This window comes from Mastigoproctus giganteus, chromosome 7 (assembly GCF_048544385.1).
Source record: "Mastigoproctus giganteus isolate SK-2022 chromosome 7, ASM4854438v1, whole genome shotgun sequence".
NCBI classification, from domain to species: domain Eukaryota; kingdom Metazoa; phylum Arthropoda; class Arachnida; order Uropygi; family Thelyphonidae; genus Mastigoproctus; species Mastigoproctus giganteus.
Genome location: NC_143581.1, coordinates 57,611,329 through 57,630,781, shown reverse-complemented (window position 1 = coordinate 57,630,781; position 19,453 = coordinate 57,611,329). Strand labels below are relative to the sequence as shown.

The 19,453-nt window shown below is 36.7% G+C and overlaps 1 protein-coding gene across 1 annotated transcript in view; it reads left to right on the top strand.

Moving 5' to 3' along the window:
• The window catches only part of RecQ4 (RecQ4 helicase), a 398,588-nt gene that overhangs the window by 84,932 nt on the left and 294,203 nt on the right, over window positions 1-19,453 (top strand). The window contains exons 6-7 of the mRNA XM_090378321.1: window positions 10,909-10,961; window positions 16,841-16,975. Of these exons, the coding sequence (XP_090234447.1) occupies window positions 10,909-10,961; window positions 16,841-16,975 (188 nt within the window). The remainder of the gene's footprint in view (window positions 1-10,908; window positions 10,962-16,840; window positions 16,976-19,453) is intronic.

Below are 19,453 nucleotides of genomic sequence, written 5' to 3'. Positions count from 1 at the left end.
GTATCCATCGCCACCTTTGTGAACTTGGGACCTTTACACCTCGTGCTGCCGACAGAGGATGACCAAGATCTGCAACTCCTGAAGTAGAGGAGGAGATTTTGGATGTTGTGCATGCCACTCCTGGAATCAGCACACGCAGAATAGCAATGCAACTGGCTGTTCAACGTTCGACTATTTGGAGAGTGTTGTGAGAACATGAACTGTATCCTTACCATCTGCAACGGGTACAGGCCTTGTCACCAGCAGATTACCCTGCACGAGTAATGTTCTGCCAGTGGTTCTTGCAGCAGTGTGGTACAGCTCCTCCCTTTCCTACCTTAGTGATATTCACAGATGAAGCACAGTTCACACGAGACGGAATTCAAAACTTTCACAATCAGCATGGATTGGCTTAGGAAAACCCACATGCAATTCTTCCATCATATCACCAAGAGCGGTTTAGCCTCAACACCTGGGCGGGTGTTTTTGGTGATAAGTTATTTGGGCCCCATGTACTTCCAAACAAACTCATGGGGCAGGTGTACAGAAACTTTCTGGAAAACAACATGCCTGATTTCTTGGATGCCACGCCACTGATCATTCATCAACAAGCACACTTCTTCATGCACAATGGCACTCCCGCACATTTCAGCTACCTAGCCCCCAATTATCTGAATCGAAGGTTTCCTGGTCGGTGGATAGGTAGAGGTGGACCAACTGTCTGGCCTCCACGCTCAACTGATTTAAACCCACTAGATTTCTTCTTGTGGGACCATTTAAAGTCATTGGTACATTCGACTCTGGTAGCTGATGTGAAAGCTCTCTGCAATCGAATTGTGGCAGGTCGTGAGACAATACAAAACATGCCAGGAATTTGGCATTGTCTTTGCGAGTCCATGAGACGTCGTTGTGACGCCTGTATTCAGGCAGAAGGCGGACATTTTGAACAATTACTATAAGGTGATGTGAACAGTTAAGTGTCATCATCATCAGCCATTTTCAATCCACTGCAGGATGAAGGCCTCTCCAGCAACTTTCCAGTTCCTTCTGTTTTGAGCCACTGGCCATCCATTTACTACCCAAAAACTCATGAATTTCATCCATCCATTTCTGCCTTTGTCTTCCAGGTTTTCTTCTAGCTCCTCTTGGGTACCATTCTGTTATTTTCTTAGTCCATCTGTCATCATGTCTTCGAGCTATGTGTCCTGTCCAAGACCATTTTAGTTCTTTAGTTTTGATAAGAATGTCCTTTACTTGAGTTTGCTGCCTAATCCATGTGTTTCTCTTCTTATCTAACAGTCTGATTCCCAATATAATTCGTTCCATTCTTCGCTGTGTAGTTCTCAGCTTCTCTTCCATTCATTTGGTGAGTGCCCAAGTTTCACTTCCATAAGTCATGGTGGGGAGTATACATTGATTCATTATTTTACGTTTCAGACAAATTGGGATATTGCTCTTCAGTATGTGACTATATTTCCTGAATGCTATCCATCCAAAATTTATTCTTCTCTTGACTTCCAGCCATTTATCATTATTACAGCTAATAACTTGTCCCAGATAAGTATTGACTCCACCTTTTCAATTACTGCTCCTTCAATCATTATTTCCCTTTCCGTGGCATACTTGTTCATCATTACTTTTGTTTTAGCTATCTTCATCTTTAGTCCAAAATCCTTACTAACTGTGCATAACTGATTAAGATTTTCCTCTAATTCTTTGGGATCATGGCTTATAACCACAATGTCATCTGCAAATCGTAAATGGTTTAGGTATTCTCCGTTCACATTGACTCCTTTCTGCGACTAGTCTAATCTTTCGAAAGCTTCCTCAAGGGCAGCAGTAAACAGCTTCGGAGATATTGTGTCTCCTTGTCGAACTCCTTTCTCGATTTTAAATTTGCTACTGTCTTTGTCTCGTCTAATAAAGGAGGTAGCATTCTCATATATATCTTCAAGATCATAATATATGGTATATCTATGCCTTGTCTTTCCAGTGCCTGAAACATTGCCTTATGCTGTATGGAGTCAAATGCCTTTTCATAATCCACAAATGCCAGGCATAATGGTGTTTTATATTCATTTGCTATCTCCATTAGCTGTGATATTACGTGAAGGTGATCCATAGTTGAGAATCGTGTCCTAAAGCCAGCTTGCTCTTTCGGTTGATTCTCATCAAGTATTCTTTCTAATCTATTAGTAATGACCCTTGTGAACAACTTGTAGATGTGGGATAACAAGCTAATTGGTTTATAATTTCCAATTTCTGATTTATCTCCTTTCTTATGCAGCAAAACTATGATTGCATTATTCCACTGCTTAGGCGTCACACCTTTTCTAATGCACTTTGTGAAGAGCCTTGCCAGTTTTTGTGTTATGTCTCTTCCTCCCAGTTTTAACAACTCTACAGTAACTTCATCTTCCCCCGGGGCTTTCCGATTCTTCATTTTCTTCAATGCATGTTCTACCTCATCAGGAAGAATATCGGGTATGTCGTATGTGTTGCTACTTTGCAATCCATCTTCCCCACTGCTGGTATCATTCCCTCGCTCCTTGTATAATTCTCTATAGTAGTCTTCTGCTATTTGAATTATGCCTTCTCTGCTGTTTATAAGTACACCATCGCTATTCTTCAGTTTCAGTATCATTTGTCTCTCTGTATTACTGCTCATGGCTGCTGATTTAAATCCTTTGTTTTCCCTTAATGCTTGTTCTACTTTTCTTGTGTTAAATATTCTTATGTCCTCTCTGAGTCTCTTTCTAATGGCTTTGGATAAATCAGTATACTCAGTTTTCTCCATGTCAGTGTTTTTCTTGCTCTTCATTTGTCGTCTTCGGTTCATCATGACAAGTGTTTCTTGACTAATTTTTTCTTCTTTGGATTTCTGTTTCCCTATAGGTTTCTTGGGCTTTATCACTTTCAGAAAGTTGTAATATTCCTCGTATATATCTTCTGTTAGTGAGGATGAAGTCGATTTCATTAGTATTTAATCCATTTGGACTCTTCCATGTCCACTTTCTGTTTACCCTTTTCTTGAAAAAAGTGTTCATTACTGACAGTCCTTGAGATTCTGCAAATTCCACAAGTCTTTCACCTCTTTTATTTCTTTCACCAATTCCAAAATTTCCTATAGTTCCTCTTTCTGCGCTGTTTTGCCCTTTTCCAACCTTAGCATTGAAGTCACCCATAATAATAGTGTAGTGGGTTTTCTGCTCATCTAGAAGACTCAATTTCGGTGTACATTTCTTCAACCTCTTCATCATCATCATCATGGCTCGATGTTGGTGCATAAATCATTATAATCTTTAGCTTGTACCTCTTAGAAATCTTGAGTATTAGTCTTGACACCCTTGGTGATGTGCTTTTGAATTCCAAAATGTTGTTTTTAAAATCTTTATTGAACAGAAACCCAACTCCACCTTCACTCCTTTCACTGTTTCCATTGGTGTACAGCAGATTTCCACTTGATAAACTTATAAGTGATTCATTTCTTCTTCTTGTTTCAGCCAAACCGATGATATTCCAATTCACATTTTCTAATTTCTTTTCCAGCTCTAATATCCTGTCTTCACCGATGAGTGATCGTACGTTATAACAGGCCAAGTTCAGTTTCCGTTCATGGCAGCCTGGTCGTACCCAGAGATTCTTAGCACCCTCTGCTTCTACTCTGATCCTCTCGCTGCCGTAAGAGGGAGAGTGAAAGCTGCTGCGGACTGAGGGCCATTTGTATTTGTGCTCTCATATGCTTGAGGGTTTGGTCTTTTCCTCTTCACGCTGACCAGGCATCTTGAAGAGAGCCACTCTACACGTTCGTTGCCACCTGAGTGACATAACAGGGCTTACCATCGAGAAGGTGTGCATGAGTGGATTTTAGGGAGGCAGGCGAACCGGACTTCTCCTAAATCTTCTGTAATAGAGAGATATTGGATCCATCAGTGTTTTAGGCTGAGTGTCTGATAACACACAGGATACCTGTTCCCCTCTAAGTGTCATAGACACTTTCAAAACTCGAAAACCAAGCATTTCTGGAATTATGTTGATATAAAACATTTTTATTGTCTACATATGAGGAACTCATTCCTGAAGTTTTGCCATGTATTTTTGAGACACCCTGTATATAAAATGTTTATATTTTTACACACACACACACACACACACACACACACACACACACACACACACACACACACACAATGAGTAATAGAGTGAAGAAATAGGAAAAAAGCTAGCACAGCAGGTTGTTCAGTTAATTTCATTTGCTGGGTTTGTACTTTCTGTATGTTATATGCCTAGTCATTTCTGTGTCTTAGTGCAGAAAGCTTATACCTATGAATACAGGTGCAGAATGTTTGTATGTGAATACAGATCATTCTACTTTGACTATTTTGGTGTATATTTATGGTTTTTTTTTTTTTTAAATATATATATATATATATTATTCTCTTTTAACTGACTTTAAATTCATGATTCATACTCATAGAACTCTGTTCGAGGTCCTTTCTATAGTTACAGGATTTGCATCTGTGAACTGCCTGAGTCATTCCATTTTTTCTGTATTTCCTTTACTTCTTACTTTCCCATATTATTTTTATTTCTTGTGAACCATTAATTTTACAAACACATAGTAAAAAAACTGTATTCTTCCTATACTACCTTTCTCCTTCGCAAAGTTTAAGCACTCTTTTCTTGCTACTTTATATGTTATTTATATGTTATATGTATTTACTTCTTTTATATGTTATTTACTTCTTTTTCTCTTCTGGATTTTGTTTATTATGAAATGAGTTTATTTTTATTTGTATTTTTCAGTCTATTTTTATTTGTATATTTGTGTGTGTGTGTGTGTGTGTGTGTGTGTGTGTGTGTGTGTGTGTGTGTGTGTGTGTGTGTGTGTGTGTGTGTATATGTATGCATATGTAACCAGACTGATTATATTATAGATACACTCATTGAATTCAGATCTAAGTTATTAAAAAATTGCTTCCCACACCACATAATTACACGATATCTTTATAAAGCCATATTGATAGCAAATAATAAGGGGCATTATAACCTTAACGCACAAAGTATTATAGATAAAGTCCTAAACAGGCACTAATATAACATAGCCTTTGTAAATTTTCGTAGGTGTTTCTTTGGCTTAGATAAATTCCGTTGGATATGTAATTATGTAAATAGTAGGCACTGCTCATGGAGTAAGTTGCATATAGCTTACATGCATTAAAAACGTCGTACCTATATTTGCTCTAAGGGTAGGAACTTATTCTGTTAACTTCTACTGTGACTTCGAGAGATACTTATTTGACGGCCTTTCTATGTGTAATATTATGCAGTATATATAAAAACTGCTGAGGGCGCTACATGTAATTATACTTAATTTAGCACTTAACTTAGCTGTTACATTTCCTAGGGGGGGCTTCGATCGGTAGTTATATATTCTACACGTGCTAATTCACGCGGTTCTTAGTGCTTTGGCTATACGGTGGTAAGCATTCTTATTTTACTCATGCATATAGTAATCTTAACGCATTCTATACGTCTGTACATTGCCTGCCATAACCAGGATACCTTACTATAAGGTTGCATCCTATGTTAATTATTTTACTTTTTCTTTTCTGTTTAACTTTCACTTTCTTATCCCTATTTTTTCATACCTCATGAACTATTAGAGTATTCGAGGGGGATTGAGGTACTATATCTATTCTTCTACCTTTTTCCGTTCGCCTTTGGTTAGCGCTAGCTTCCACTGTTGATTGACTTTTGCTTAGACTACCGTGACTGCATTTACTATCAACTACGCACATATGCCTAATAATAATTATAGCTCTTTCTCTAATTTAAATTTTGACTATCCGTTGGGCTAACAGTCATCTTGCCAGCTTACTGCTAAATTTGGGATTAATCAACATAATTTTATTCTCGTCACTACTTTTTGGCCCTATCTTACTATTTTACATACATTTGGACATAGTTATGCTGGACGATGACTACAGAAACGGATAGCTTGTTAATTATGGTTGATACATTGAAAGGGTTAGCCCTCGAAAAAGTCCCTTTCAATGTATCTCATTGCCATAATTAACATTTTAATGGTAGTTTTTTATGCTTTTATAATTTATTGCTTATGTCATGGCATATATTTATATTTTTTCCAGGTTACGTTGGGTACCTGCTATGGTTTTTGGTTTACCTGATAAGCTAGTATATCATTTTTTAACTTTAAAAACTCTTACCACTATTAACTTAGCTCATATTCATATTTATACAGACCGATGTAATGTTTAATCATCTTAGATGGCATTAATTGGTTATGTGACTATTTAATATTTATTATAATATAATTTTACTATTTGCTTTTTCATACTTGGATATATATATATACAGTCAGTCCTCGTATAACACATAGTTGCTTTCCTAGAAACCCTCGTGCAATGCAAAATCGTGCAATATAAACAACAAGCCCTATGGGAAAAATGGGGTTAGGTGCCGACAACCCAAGATTGAACACACATTTGTAACCAAAACATTACCAAACACAATAAATAATCGTAATAAAATACTTACGCATTTTATTACGACTATTATGTAATAAATTATTGCTAATGCTTTTACTTCTATTGTAAGCAAACTTGTTTTTTGTTTGATTTTCTATCCAAACAGATGACTGGCGTTCCATCTCTTTCAATTCTTTGTGTCTTAATCTAATGGATTTTAATTACACATTTCAGTTGTTCCTGTTATGAAAGTTGTTTTTATTTTCTCTGCATTCTTTCTAATTCTCGGCGTTGTGTCATTTAGGTCTGTAGCACGTGCAATATCACATGGTCTTTTCACAATTTTCATTTCACAATTTCATATTTTTTCTCTATCGACAGAGGCGAACTGGCCATAAGCCTTACCGGGGAAACCCTGGTGGGCCAGAGGCCGATGTGATTTTGGCCATAAACCATAGTATGAGGCCACTAAAAATTTTCCCGGGTAAGAATTTTTGACCCAGTCTGCCTATGTTTATCGATATTGCTTTTCTTTTTCTCTCTGAATCTGCAGTGTCTTCACCAGGATGCTTCCTTTTCACACCTTTTAAGTATTTTACTCATTTTTAGGGAACAAAGCACAATTACAAAACGAGGAGGCATGCTTATACACATAAACAAAGCTGCGTGTGTGTAGCAACTGAATAAACCACACCGTAAAGGCAGAGATACACTATTACCACTTCATATTTTACTAAAGCACATTTCTAGGGGTTACTACCATAAAACAATAAAAACAATTTCCAGTTGCGTTTCTGCTAGTGGAATCTGTTATACAAAGGGTACTAGGAAAGTTTTGCAATATGATGCAACAATGAATCACAGGAAGCTGCTTGTTGCTGCATGTTGAGACATGTTCATACGTGTATAGTAGCCGCCGCGCCAAGTCGATGGGCTCAGTTATTCATTAGTAGTGAGAGTGTAAAGTGTTTGCGATGGCATCGTGGTCACGAAATGAGATAAGGACAGTTTTGCGGTATAATTTCGTGCGTGGTTTAACCATAGACCAGTGCTTAGAAGAAATGACTCTTGCACTAGATTATGATTGTCCACATCGTACAACGATATTCAGGTGGTATAGAGAATTCCAAAGGGGAAATTTCACTCTGGAGGATTCTGAGAGGCCGGGAAGGCCACGAATGTCAGTTATGGAGGAAAATGTTACTGCTGTGAGGAAAATGCTTGACGAAAACAGGCGAGTGACCTACCAACAGATAGAGGATACTTTGGGCCTAAATGCACCAGCAATTCGTTCGATTCTGCAAGATCATTTGCATGTGAAGAAACTTTGTTCTCTCTGGGTGCCGCATCAACTGACTGAAGAGCAGATGACACGACGTGTGACTTGGTGCCAGGAGATGTTAAAAAAGTTTGATAAGGGACAATCTCGGTATGTGAACAACATCGTGACAGGTGACGAGACTTGGCTGTACTATTACGATCTGCCGACCAAGGCTCAAAACAAAGTTTGGGTCTTTGATGATGACGACACACCCGTAATTGTCAGAAAAATCCCGATCTGTAAAGAAGAAAATGATAGCTGTATTTTTCAAATCGAGTGGAATTGTGGAACGTGTTGTTTTGGACACGCAGAGAACAGTCACAGCTAAGTGGTATACTGAACAATGCCTGCCTAAAGTCATTGGATCTATGAAGAACCTGCGGCCAAAGTCAAGAATGGACACCTGGTACCTCCATCACGAAAATGCTCCAGCTCACCCCGCCAAAGCCTGCACCGAATATTTGACCACGACAGGACTGAAACTTCTCGAGCACCCTCCCTACAGTCCAGACCTTGCTCCCTGCGACTTTGCACTGTTCCCGCATGTGAAAATGAAGCTAAAAGGGAGGCGGTTTTCCAGTGATGAGGACCTTCTACGGGCTTGGGACAACGAGTGTGCTTTACTCCCTAGTGAAACTTGGCAGAACTGGTTTAAAGATTGGTTTCGGAGGATGGAGAGGTGTATTGAATGTAGAGGAAATTACTTTGAAAAAATTAAATAAACAAAGCTGTATTGCAAAACTTTCCTAGTACCCTTTGTAAACTGGTAGTAAACTCGGTCCAATTGCATTTGCGATTATACCGATAGCTGGAATTGTGTTGGTTTTTATGTTATTATGGTGAAATGTGTTTCCCCTTCACTGATATAAAAAACATAAATACATTTTCAGAATCTTCTCTTCATTCCTATTGTGCTGCGTTTGGTTGGGGTGATTCTGCGTTCGGCTGCCATTTCTGGTAAACACAAAGGCGAATCATGCATAAGCGAATTCTATTCGTGTTATATAAGATAACGTTCCCCTATTTATAAATCGTGTATGATCGAATTCGTGTAGTGTAAACACGTTATATGAGGATTGACTGTATATATATTTTTTTTTTTTTTTTAATACCATAATTTCTTTACTGTTCTCAATATTTTTTCACTCTGTTAATAATATCACGTATATTCATTTTGGACATTTTAATCTTAGTAACCTCTTACTTTCATTTCTTTCATTCATTTATTTCTTTACTGCTTGAGATCTCTATTGTCTGATTGTTTTTATATTCTAGATATATCTATTACATCTTTTTAGTTTTTCTTTCTTTTTTTTTTTACTTATAGTAATCATGGCATGTGATACAAGAAAGCAAGTGTATGAGCTTATGTAGCATCAGCCAAAAAAAAAAAAAAATTCACACAACAATTCCCTCTAAATGTTTGTCTGGTTCATACTCCTTAAATTTATTTAACCTATCAACTTCCACAACGACAGATGGAAGTTTGTCCCAGCAATTAACTATCCGCTGGTTAAAGGCAAATTTCCGCACATCTATTCTACAGCTGTCTTTCCTCAATTTGAATTTATGCCCCTTTAGGTTTGTAATCTGAACAAGTGGAAGAATCCCATCAGAATTCAGCATGTTCAACCCAGTCAAGGCCTTATACACCTCAATCAGATCACCTAGCAGGTGCGATACCACATTCACAGGGTTGTGAATGTGGTATTGCTTGTGAAAAGAAATTTATGTAGAGAGAAAAGAGACAAAAAAAAAAAAAAAGAGTATATGAGAGAAGAGTAATGACTATTATACAATTGTAATCAAACTGAATGACTAAGTTCACAGAAAGTAAAATTAATAGTTTTATTAAGTGTTCTATAAAGTAATAATCTTAGTAATTAATTGATGAGATAACTATATGTATAGAGTGGAAACCTGGACGTTGAATAGGCGAGCAGAAAACAAATTGCTCTCCACAAAAATGGATTTTTGGAGACGCTCAGCAGGAACTTCTAGAAGAGACAGAAAACGGAATGAAGACATAAGGGAAAACATGGAAGCGAAAAAGACTATTATTGACACCATCAAAAAGTGTCTAACATGGTATGGACATGTAAAACGGATGCAAGAAAACATATCCAAAGGCTATCCTGGAATGGATACCTCCTGGAAGAAGGAGAAGAGGAAGACCTAGGAGGACATGGATGGATGGAGTACATGAGTGCATGACAGCCCAAGGCTTAACTGACCAAGACACCTTGAACCGCACTTTATGGCGGGAAAAAATTCCTAACAAGAAGTAACTTGTAGGCTGAGGAAACCATTGTAAATGGAAACACTCCTCTTGAAGAAGAAGAAGATAACTATATTTACCCTTCACTTCAGTTAATCACAGGAAAAGAAAAAAAAATTCATTTAATTTAAGAAAAACAAACACTCTTGAAATGTAATGTGCTGTGTACATTAATTAACTGTTTTATTTCTTAATTGAAATAATTGATTATGCATAATTCAGTTATGCTTATCACTAGATGTCTATCCTAACAACAAAATTTTAAACTTTTTTTTTTTTTTTAACAATAATTGTGTTCGACATTTTGTGGCATCATCACTGTCAAGTGGCATTATTACAAAATCTTAAACTAATTGCACATCAAATAAAGTGGGCATCAGTGGAAGGATGCAGTTTAGATAATGAATAAACAAAGTTATTAGTTAACTTGGTATCTTTTATGCTTAGATGAATGTAAACCATCTGGCTATCTAATTTCATTTAAAAATAAACTAAAGAGAAAAAAACAGAAGTGCTGTGGGGTTGATTACATTTAATTCAAGAATTTATTTGAAGAAAATGTGATTTGGTGAACAATGGAAAAACTGCATTAGTTTTCTCCCACTTTTGTGAAAAAGGTGAAAGTACCATGTAGCTGGAAATAGTTAACACGTGAATGCATTCTCATGAAAAAAAACAGAAAAACAATGTATCTTCTCTCCCTTTCTCTCTCATTAGTTGGTTTCAGTTTTAGAGATTGTGCATTACATGGGCATATTTTTGTTCTAAAGCTTTTTACCTTGATTTAATATACTATTGAGAAATAGAACATTTTCATTTAATTTTTAATTCCTTTTCAGTTATGTACTGTAAATACCGTGAGCTGACTAAAGATGTTTCTCATAGACATAGTGTAAGTACCTTTGATTTTTTTCTTATTAGAAAAATAATTACTGCCACACAACTTTTTTTTCCCCTAATGTTATTTCACTTGATTGGGAAAGAACTTTCCCACTCAAGTGAAAAGGTGGCTTCATTGCTAAAAATAAGCTTTACTGCTGTCCTCTGTGACTTTCTTAAAAGTCACAGCAATGGTTTGCATTTGTTCAGTTTTACTATCTGCACTAAATAGTTGGTAAGTTTTCAAAGGTAAACACTTAGGCTTATACAGTTCACAACTACATCTCAAAGTGGATTTTTATTGTATGAAAGCTTTCTCTTACATATTGAATTGTTTCATCAGTGGTGTGGGGCAACAACTGGACTTCCCTTGCTGATACAGCTTTTGTTTTCAAACTGTACATCAGTTATAAATTGACTTATGCTGTGATGGATCTTTTTTGTATCACAAACAAAATTTACATTGCACAATAGTCACTGCATTTACCTTTGCAAACTGGATGAGCTTTTTTATAATGTAGAAGGCATTTTAACAACATGTTTTCTTTTAAAAATACAAACTATCTATTGTTTGTTGTTTGATATTTGAGAATTTATTGTCATGCATATGTTCCATTAACAGTTGAAAATGTTTATTTATTTTTGAATAAATCTGTATAAAATATAATAGAATTGAAACTATATCCTAGTTGACTAATCTAAGTTACGACATTCTATATAATATATGACAAAATTCTATAATATGATAACTTCCCAGTAACTTTTTGCATATTATACTGTTTCTTAATCATGAACTCTAAACAGCAGTGATTTATGTTTGTGTAATGTTATTTATTATTATTTTTTTTTTTATCCCAAACTGTGTAATAAATACGAAACTTATACTATGGGGTCATAATTCAGAGAATTAACTGTACAATACCTCCAAGTACATTATGATTTGTTTACCTCAGAAATTGTCAAAGAACATTCCTGAGATCAGGAAAGAACCTAAAATAATTTTTCTGAGGATTCTGTTTTAGTATTTCTTCCAATATTGTGATTTTAACATTGAAGACAACATAAGTGGATGTTCTGGGATTAGTAGTTATTTGCTCAGTCAGCAGGCGCTTCCGTAGCCAGGTGGGAAGGAGCAGCAGTGCGTAGCACACGCTTCTTGATTAGACCGGGGTTCGAGCCCATCACCACCAAATACGGCGGATACGGAAAGGTCAGGGAATGACCACCGCATATCTCGGAGCAATATGGCCTTAGTTGCTAATGCTCCTAAAAAAATCAAACAGCTCAGTCAGTTTTCATTTGTTCTGCATTCTTTGGTACCAGCTGTCTTGTTTTGAATATTGAATCATCTAGTTTTTATTTATTTGAGAAGTGCTGTAATTCGGCTTTAATCGGGCTTTAGGAAATTTATTTTATTGTCAATATTAATAAATATCAATACAGCAATCCCTTGATTAATGTGGTTTGATTAATGCAATTTTCAGTCTAGTGCGTTTTATAATTTGACATCACATTTCAGATAACACTGGTCCAAATTTGATTTAGTGTGGTTTTAAATGTGGTGATAGCAAAGCAAAAATTGGTTGAGACTTTGGAATAAATGAATCAACAGTACACAATATTTTGAACAAAGCAGATCAATACAGAAGGGAAAGAGTAAAGTTGCATCAAATTCAGTAGAAATGTAGACAATATGAATTGAAGATTGTAATCAGAAATGAATTCCACTGAGTGCTGTGACTATCAAAGCAAAAGCATTAAGTTTTTTCTCAACTGTGAAAGAAAACAGAAAAAAAAAAAGTGAATTAAGTGGCAACCGAAGAAAATTTTTCCTAGTTGTGGCTGGTTTGAATGTTTTAAAAATTTGAACAGAACTACATATGTTTGAATAACAGTTGAATCTCCAAATTCAGCAGACAAAGAAGCTGCATTAAAATATCCAGATATTTTGAAGAAAATAATGGAAAAAGTTATAGTGATGAACAAATATTTAGTATGGATGAAACTGGATTGTTCTGGAAGCTTTATAAGAACTTCTTTTTTTATCAAAGAAAGAAAAATGTCAGCCTGTATGTAAAAAGATCAATTAACACTTTTATTAAGAGGAAATGCTGCAGGTGATTTTAAATGGAAGCCAGTTTTTGTGTATTGTTCACAGAACCCCAAGGCTCTTAAAGGCTATAAGAAACGATCACTATCAGTAATTTGGCACACTAATATAAAAAAGCATGGGTGACCAAAGGACTATTTGAAGATTGGTTTTCTACCTATTTTTGTCCTAAATTTTTGAAAAATATTGTAAGAACAACCTTGATTTTAATGCCTTATTGATTTTGGATAATGCTCCTGGTCATTCCACTGTGCTTAGTGATGTGTGATTTTTATCAGCAAATGCTACACCATTATTGCCACCCTTGAACCAAGATGTACTTGCAACTTTCAAGGCCATCTAAGAAAAATTTTTGCATTTGAAGCTACAGCAGGAGAAAATGCAATTTCGTTGGTAGAATTTTGTAATAAATATAATATAGAAGATACCATTAAAAATATTCATGAGTCATGACTCAAAGTAAGCAAGCAAGCAGTATGAGAGCCCTGTGGAAATATGTTATGCTACATTGTGAAAATGATCTTGGTCGCTTTCAGCTCAAATGCAATTGAAGAAATAACTGACATTGGAAGAGAGCTAGGTTTGGATGAATTAGACACTGCAAATGTTTGTGAATTGCTTGAATCTCATAACTCAGTTTGATTGTTATTTGGTTTTTAGGAGCATTAGCAACTAAGGCCATATTGCTCCGGGGATATGCGGTGGTCATTCCCTGACCTTTGCACATCCTCCGTATTTGGTGGTCAGATATATTGGTCAGAAATCTATATAGGTTTCTGACCAATATCCAGGTTTCTGACCAATATTATATCTGTATTGGTCAGAAACCTCATTTCCACAGGACTTTACCCTATTCAGATATATAGACGACCTCATAGTGATCAACTGCCCGAATTTCATCCAGGATTATGGACATTTATACCGCAACGAACTTGTACTAGAAAGAACAAACAATTCTGAAGCAGCCCATTTTTTGGATCTAGACATTAAGTTAAAAAATGGTATAACCTCCATCAATTTGTACAACAAATGTGAAGCATTCAACTTTAGCATAATAAACTTTACACAATGAAATTCCAATATTTCCAAACAGGTACATGCTAATGTTATCCTAGCACAATGCATCAGAATAGCAACCATATGCAGCGACAAAACAACAGCTATTGATAACATCAGAATATTATACAGTAAACTGACCAAAAATCTTTTTCCTATTGCATATCTGCGCCATCATATCAATAAAGCCCTTAACATATTAAGGCACAAGAACCTAATAGATATTAATATAAACAGCATTATTGACTTATAATTATTCCCATACGCATCAAGTATGTATATAGTGTAAATACAATACACTAGGCCTCTTTGGTGTCTTACAGTCTGGAAAACTCGTACCCACCGATTGTCCTAACACAGTGTATTTATCTTGTAATTATTTTTAAGCCTATCTTGATTTATTTATTTAATCGTTAATTGTGATTTGATTGTAACTTAAATGTACACAATAACATTTTAACACAACTGACTTAAATACATGATGCACTAACTCTCGGACATTCATTCAGGGTCCTAACTATAGGAAGGGTTTGCAACCCCGAATTACCCTAGCCCAACTACATATTTCTAATTTAATCATCTTTTTACTTTACTAGATTCTACATTTTATGCTCTGTGCGCCATTAGTCTACCGAACGCTATACCAGAGCACTATTTTTCTTACTATACCCAATCTATTTTTTCGCCTTAACAAAGTTTAGCTGCCTTCTACTGCTACTTTGTCAGCTATTATATTTCTTAGCTATCCCGGGTGTTTGAGCATCATGTACTTAATCTTAGCCTAGTGCAGCTCCACCGCCTACGTAAATTCATTACATAATATACAGACACCAAAATTCGTCTAACGTTAGGCGCCGCTAGCGTATCTACGCATATATACACGGGTTAGCCTCCGGCACAGTCTTTTCTGTCAACACCACCAGTAGCGTTAAGTCCTTGTCATTTGGTCACTCCTATTCCTTTGTCTTCGCCTATTTCACTTTCATAGCGGTCTACTTACTTCTGTAAGGTCATCCATGTTCTGTATGTAATACTTTAGTAACACATAATAGTTTTGCATAACTTGATTTTAATTATTTATTCAAAATTTGTATTCAAAATTCTTTTTAGATTTTACCACATGGTTTCTTACACGTGTTCTTTGACATACAGAACATGTCAGAAACAGAAGTAAGAGTATTGCTGTCTTTTTCATAATTTTGGTGGATTGACCTCTGAAGAAGACAAAAATTATGAAAGATACTGCAATGCTATTTCTACCTTGGTCGTTGTTTTTTCAAAATTTGCTTTTTGGTTCTTTTCATTTTATATCGTTACACTTATTTTCTTTTCCTTTCTTCCACCCTTTGTTCAACACATATATCGCTCCCAGGGTACACCGTATTTTCATTAGTAGCATTAGTTAAATTCGATACTTATATGTATACTTACTATATTCTACACATAAAAATAATATATATATATATATATATATATATATATATATATCATTGTTAATTATTGATCATGTTACAAATTTATATTGGAATGCTGACAAATAAGAACATTTTATGCAAATATTGCCAGACAGTGCAGTAACAGATGTTTAAATGAAGTAGGTTAAGCTGTCGTTTACAATTGGCATACCATGGGGAATAAGCTGAGCAGATTTGAATGTAGACAAATGATGTATCATAGGCTTGATGTATGATGAATTTTAGATTTATAGCTTCTGAGCATGCTTGAAGCCTTCCATTCGGAACATCTTAAGCAAGAGGAAGGCATTTAGCCATGTTAAAATAGAACATTATTCGGAGATGCTGCTCATCTTTACAACAGATCTCCAAACATTCAGTTATATTTTCTGGAAAATACAACTGAGGTTGGCACAGAATTGCCCAAGAGCTCTGGGAACATACAGGAGCAGTTTTTTCTAATGATGCAGGAAATCCTATCCTACTGATGCAGTGTTGCATCAGTAGGATTTCCATATTTATTGATGATTAAGACAGTGGCATTATACTCAGAGGTAAGACAGTGGTGTTATGCTCAGAGGAACTGGCTTCTGGGGGAGTGGAAATGGATTTTCTATACTAATGAACTTTTCTATAGAGAATATTAGTTCCAACTTAAACATTTTGAAAAGTTCATGAAAAGCATGCCCAAACTGCCACCACTGTGGAAGTTTGGGCATGCTTTTCATGTTGAAATGATGGCACATAGTAGAAGGGAGCAGTGCTGTGAAATCCTTAATGTTTTTCCAACAGCCAATGCAATTTTTTTTTATGTTGCAGAGCCTAATGTTTTTCAAAAGGACAATGCTTACTCTCATAAAGCTCAAATGCATAATGGCTTGGTTGAGGAGAATAATGTACACTGATGGATTGCTTTGCTCAGAACCCCAGTCTGAATCCATTAGAACCACTGTGGGATGAATTGGAAAGACACGAAGGCTCATCTATGAAAGGGAATATTATTTTGCCCAATTAAAATCTCTTTGAAAGGAGAGAAAAATATTTCATTTGACTTTTAGTAGGTGTTCTGCAAAGAGCATATGTTGTTATCAGCCACATTTTGAGATCTGATCTGTAAAATCCCCTTTGCCTTTTTTTTTTAGCAATGTTAATAACAGTGTTAGTAACAATGTAATTTGTATGTATATTCATATTTTGTTGTGTTGATATTATTATATTGCATAATATTACAGATCACATAATATTTAAATGGTCTGTTGTTTTTGCTTTTAGATTATGGACACGTGGAGTCCTGCACTAAATAAGCCCAAAGAAATTAAATGGGATACTTCCACCATGAGAAAATCTAATGCTTTAGAACACTTCAGTCAGAAATTGAGAATCAATTCTCTTTCACTTGATAGTGATGTAAGTAATCATAATTTTAAACAAGATTTTTTCACTATTATGAAATGGAGTGGCATTATTTACTGTATGGAACTTGCTTGTGAAAGTGAACCTGCTGGGGAGAAAAAATTATAGCTAGGGGTTATATACCAATTTAAACTGGAGGGGGGAACCTAACCCATTATTACTATAAGCATTATTTATATGTATACACGTGAAATCTTCCAAATAACGGACCTTTACTGGGAATGACATATACTTTGCTACTTAAAAGGTGTTTAAAAGCAAAATCAGTAATGACGAGTAAATGTTTCTATCGGTAACTTATTTTATTCAGTAATGCTAAACTAAGTTCGTGTAGAAAATGTTTTTTTTCTTTTCTTATTTATGTACTAAGCATGTATATTACTGATATATACTATACTATATGAAGTAAATTGCTTTCAAAAAAATTAGTTCCAAGATTCAGCATAAATCTAAGCCAGAATATCTCTTCTGTGATTTACACACTGTTTCTGAGCTCCTCTTGGGACAAACTAGCCAGTAACAAAAACCCTCACAGTTGCCATGAAACAGGGACCAGAAGCAGAAGAGAGGAAGGTCGAGCATTTATTGTAATGGTTCCATGTGGAGAGGAGGTAAAACTACCTCACTCCATAACTTTTCAGTTATGGAGTGAGGAACTGCTGGGAGTCATAAAACAAGTAAATACATGGGCTGTGTTACAGTAGCTAAGAGTAAGAACAGGTGCATGTATACTTGCATGTACACCAATGCTAGGAGTATAGTAAATAAATTTGATGAATTTGAAGTGCTGATTAAGACATCCAAGGTGGATATTGTTGGGATGACAGAGACGTGGAAGCCACTCAGATGTAAGGGATACAGAATTGGAATTTGAGGAGTACAATATGTACAGAAAGGGTAGGAAGGGAGGAAGGGTTATGTTGTTGTTGTTGTTACTTAAGAAACACAAATTCTAAGGAAGTGCATCCAATTGATGTTGGTGGACAGTGCAATGTTGAGTTAGTTTGTTGTGACATAAGCACTGGGAAAGCAAACATGTGGGTAGGAGTTTGTTATAGGCCCAATGACTCTGATGAGTACAATGAACAATTATACAGAGAAATAGTGGGCCAGTAAATCAGAGTGCCTTATAATAGTGGATTTTAACTTCCCAGATATAGACTGGAACTGGTAGGTTGGTCACTTGGACACTAGCATAATGCACCTCCCAAAGTTTTTGCATTTTACTGTGATCCAAGCCCGAGGCGGGAATCGAACTCGCGATCCTGGGAACGACTTGTCCAAGTAACAGGAAATACTGAACCCTGGGGAGTGGTGTATAAAATCACCACAAACGAACTCCTCAGAGGCGAAGTGATGACTGCAACAAAGACGGCACAAGGAACACTCACTGCAACATGGCAGGACTCAATAAAGAACATACTCAGCAATCTAATCCAAGACCCACCAGGCATACTAACAGAGGACTAGAAAGCCATCTGCCAAGCAAACGAAGAATATGAGACCCAACAACTAGAATCCCCTTTCACAGCCAACGAACTACAAGAAGCGGTATCACAAACCAGGAACAAAAAGTGCCCTGGCCCCGAGCTCATTGATCCGGAAATGGTCAAGAAAGCAGCGGAGGTTATGCCGGACCTCCTGCTCCGACTGTACAACACCTGTATCAAAGAGGGCCAGTTCCCCACCAGCTGGAGGACAGCCAATCTAAAACTGATCCTCAAAAATCGAAACAGACACCAGGAAAATCCCAATTCATATAGACCCATAGCCTTATTGTCGACACTAAGCAAGCTTTACGAAAGATTGTTACATAAAAGGATCCACAACCACTGTAATGAGGCAAACTTGAATTCACCCAAGCAATACGGCTTCAAATCGGGATCTTCGACCATAGATGCCGTCCAAGGCCTAATCACCAAAGCGATGCAGTGTACCAAGAAATATTTCCTTGTCATAGCCGTTGACTTTGCTGGGGCGTTCGACACCCTCTGGTGGCTGAGCGTCCTTTGCAGGCTCAGGGCAGCGAGAACACCAAGCAGTTTGTACAGGAGCATCAAAACTTATCTCTCGGACAGAAGCGTCCAAGTAATAACGCCCTACAAGAAGTTGACCTGCCCGGTCTGCAGGGGCTGCCCTCAGGGATCTGTCCTGGGGCAAACACTATATTCCACAGGAGTGTTTGACGAGTTCCTCACCATGGACCTGGGGGAGGTGGAGGCCCAGGCCTTCGCAGACGACCTCGCACTGACAGTCGCAGCAGATTCCAGACATAACCTTGAAACGCTTGCAAATCAAGCCCTTGAAACCTTGCAGGACTGGGCAAAACTTTACACCTTAATAATCTCGCCAACGAAGACGGACTCAGTACTATTGAGAGGGAGGTTAAACCTTAGAAGACCACCACAAATAAAGCTGGCAGGACAAACAATCAAACTGTCAACTCAAATTAAATATCTGGGACTGATCATC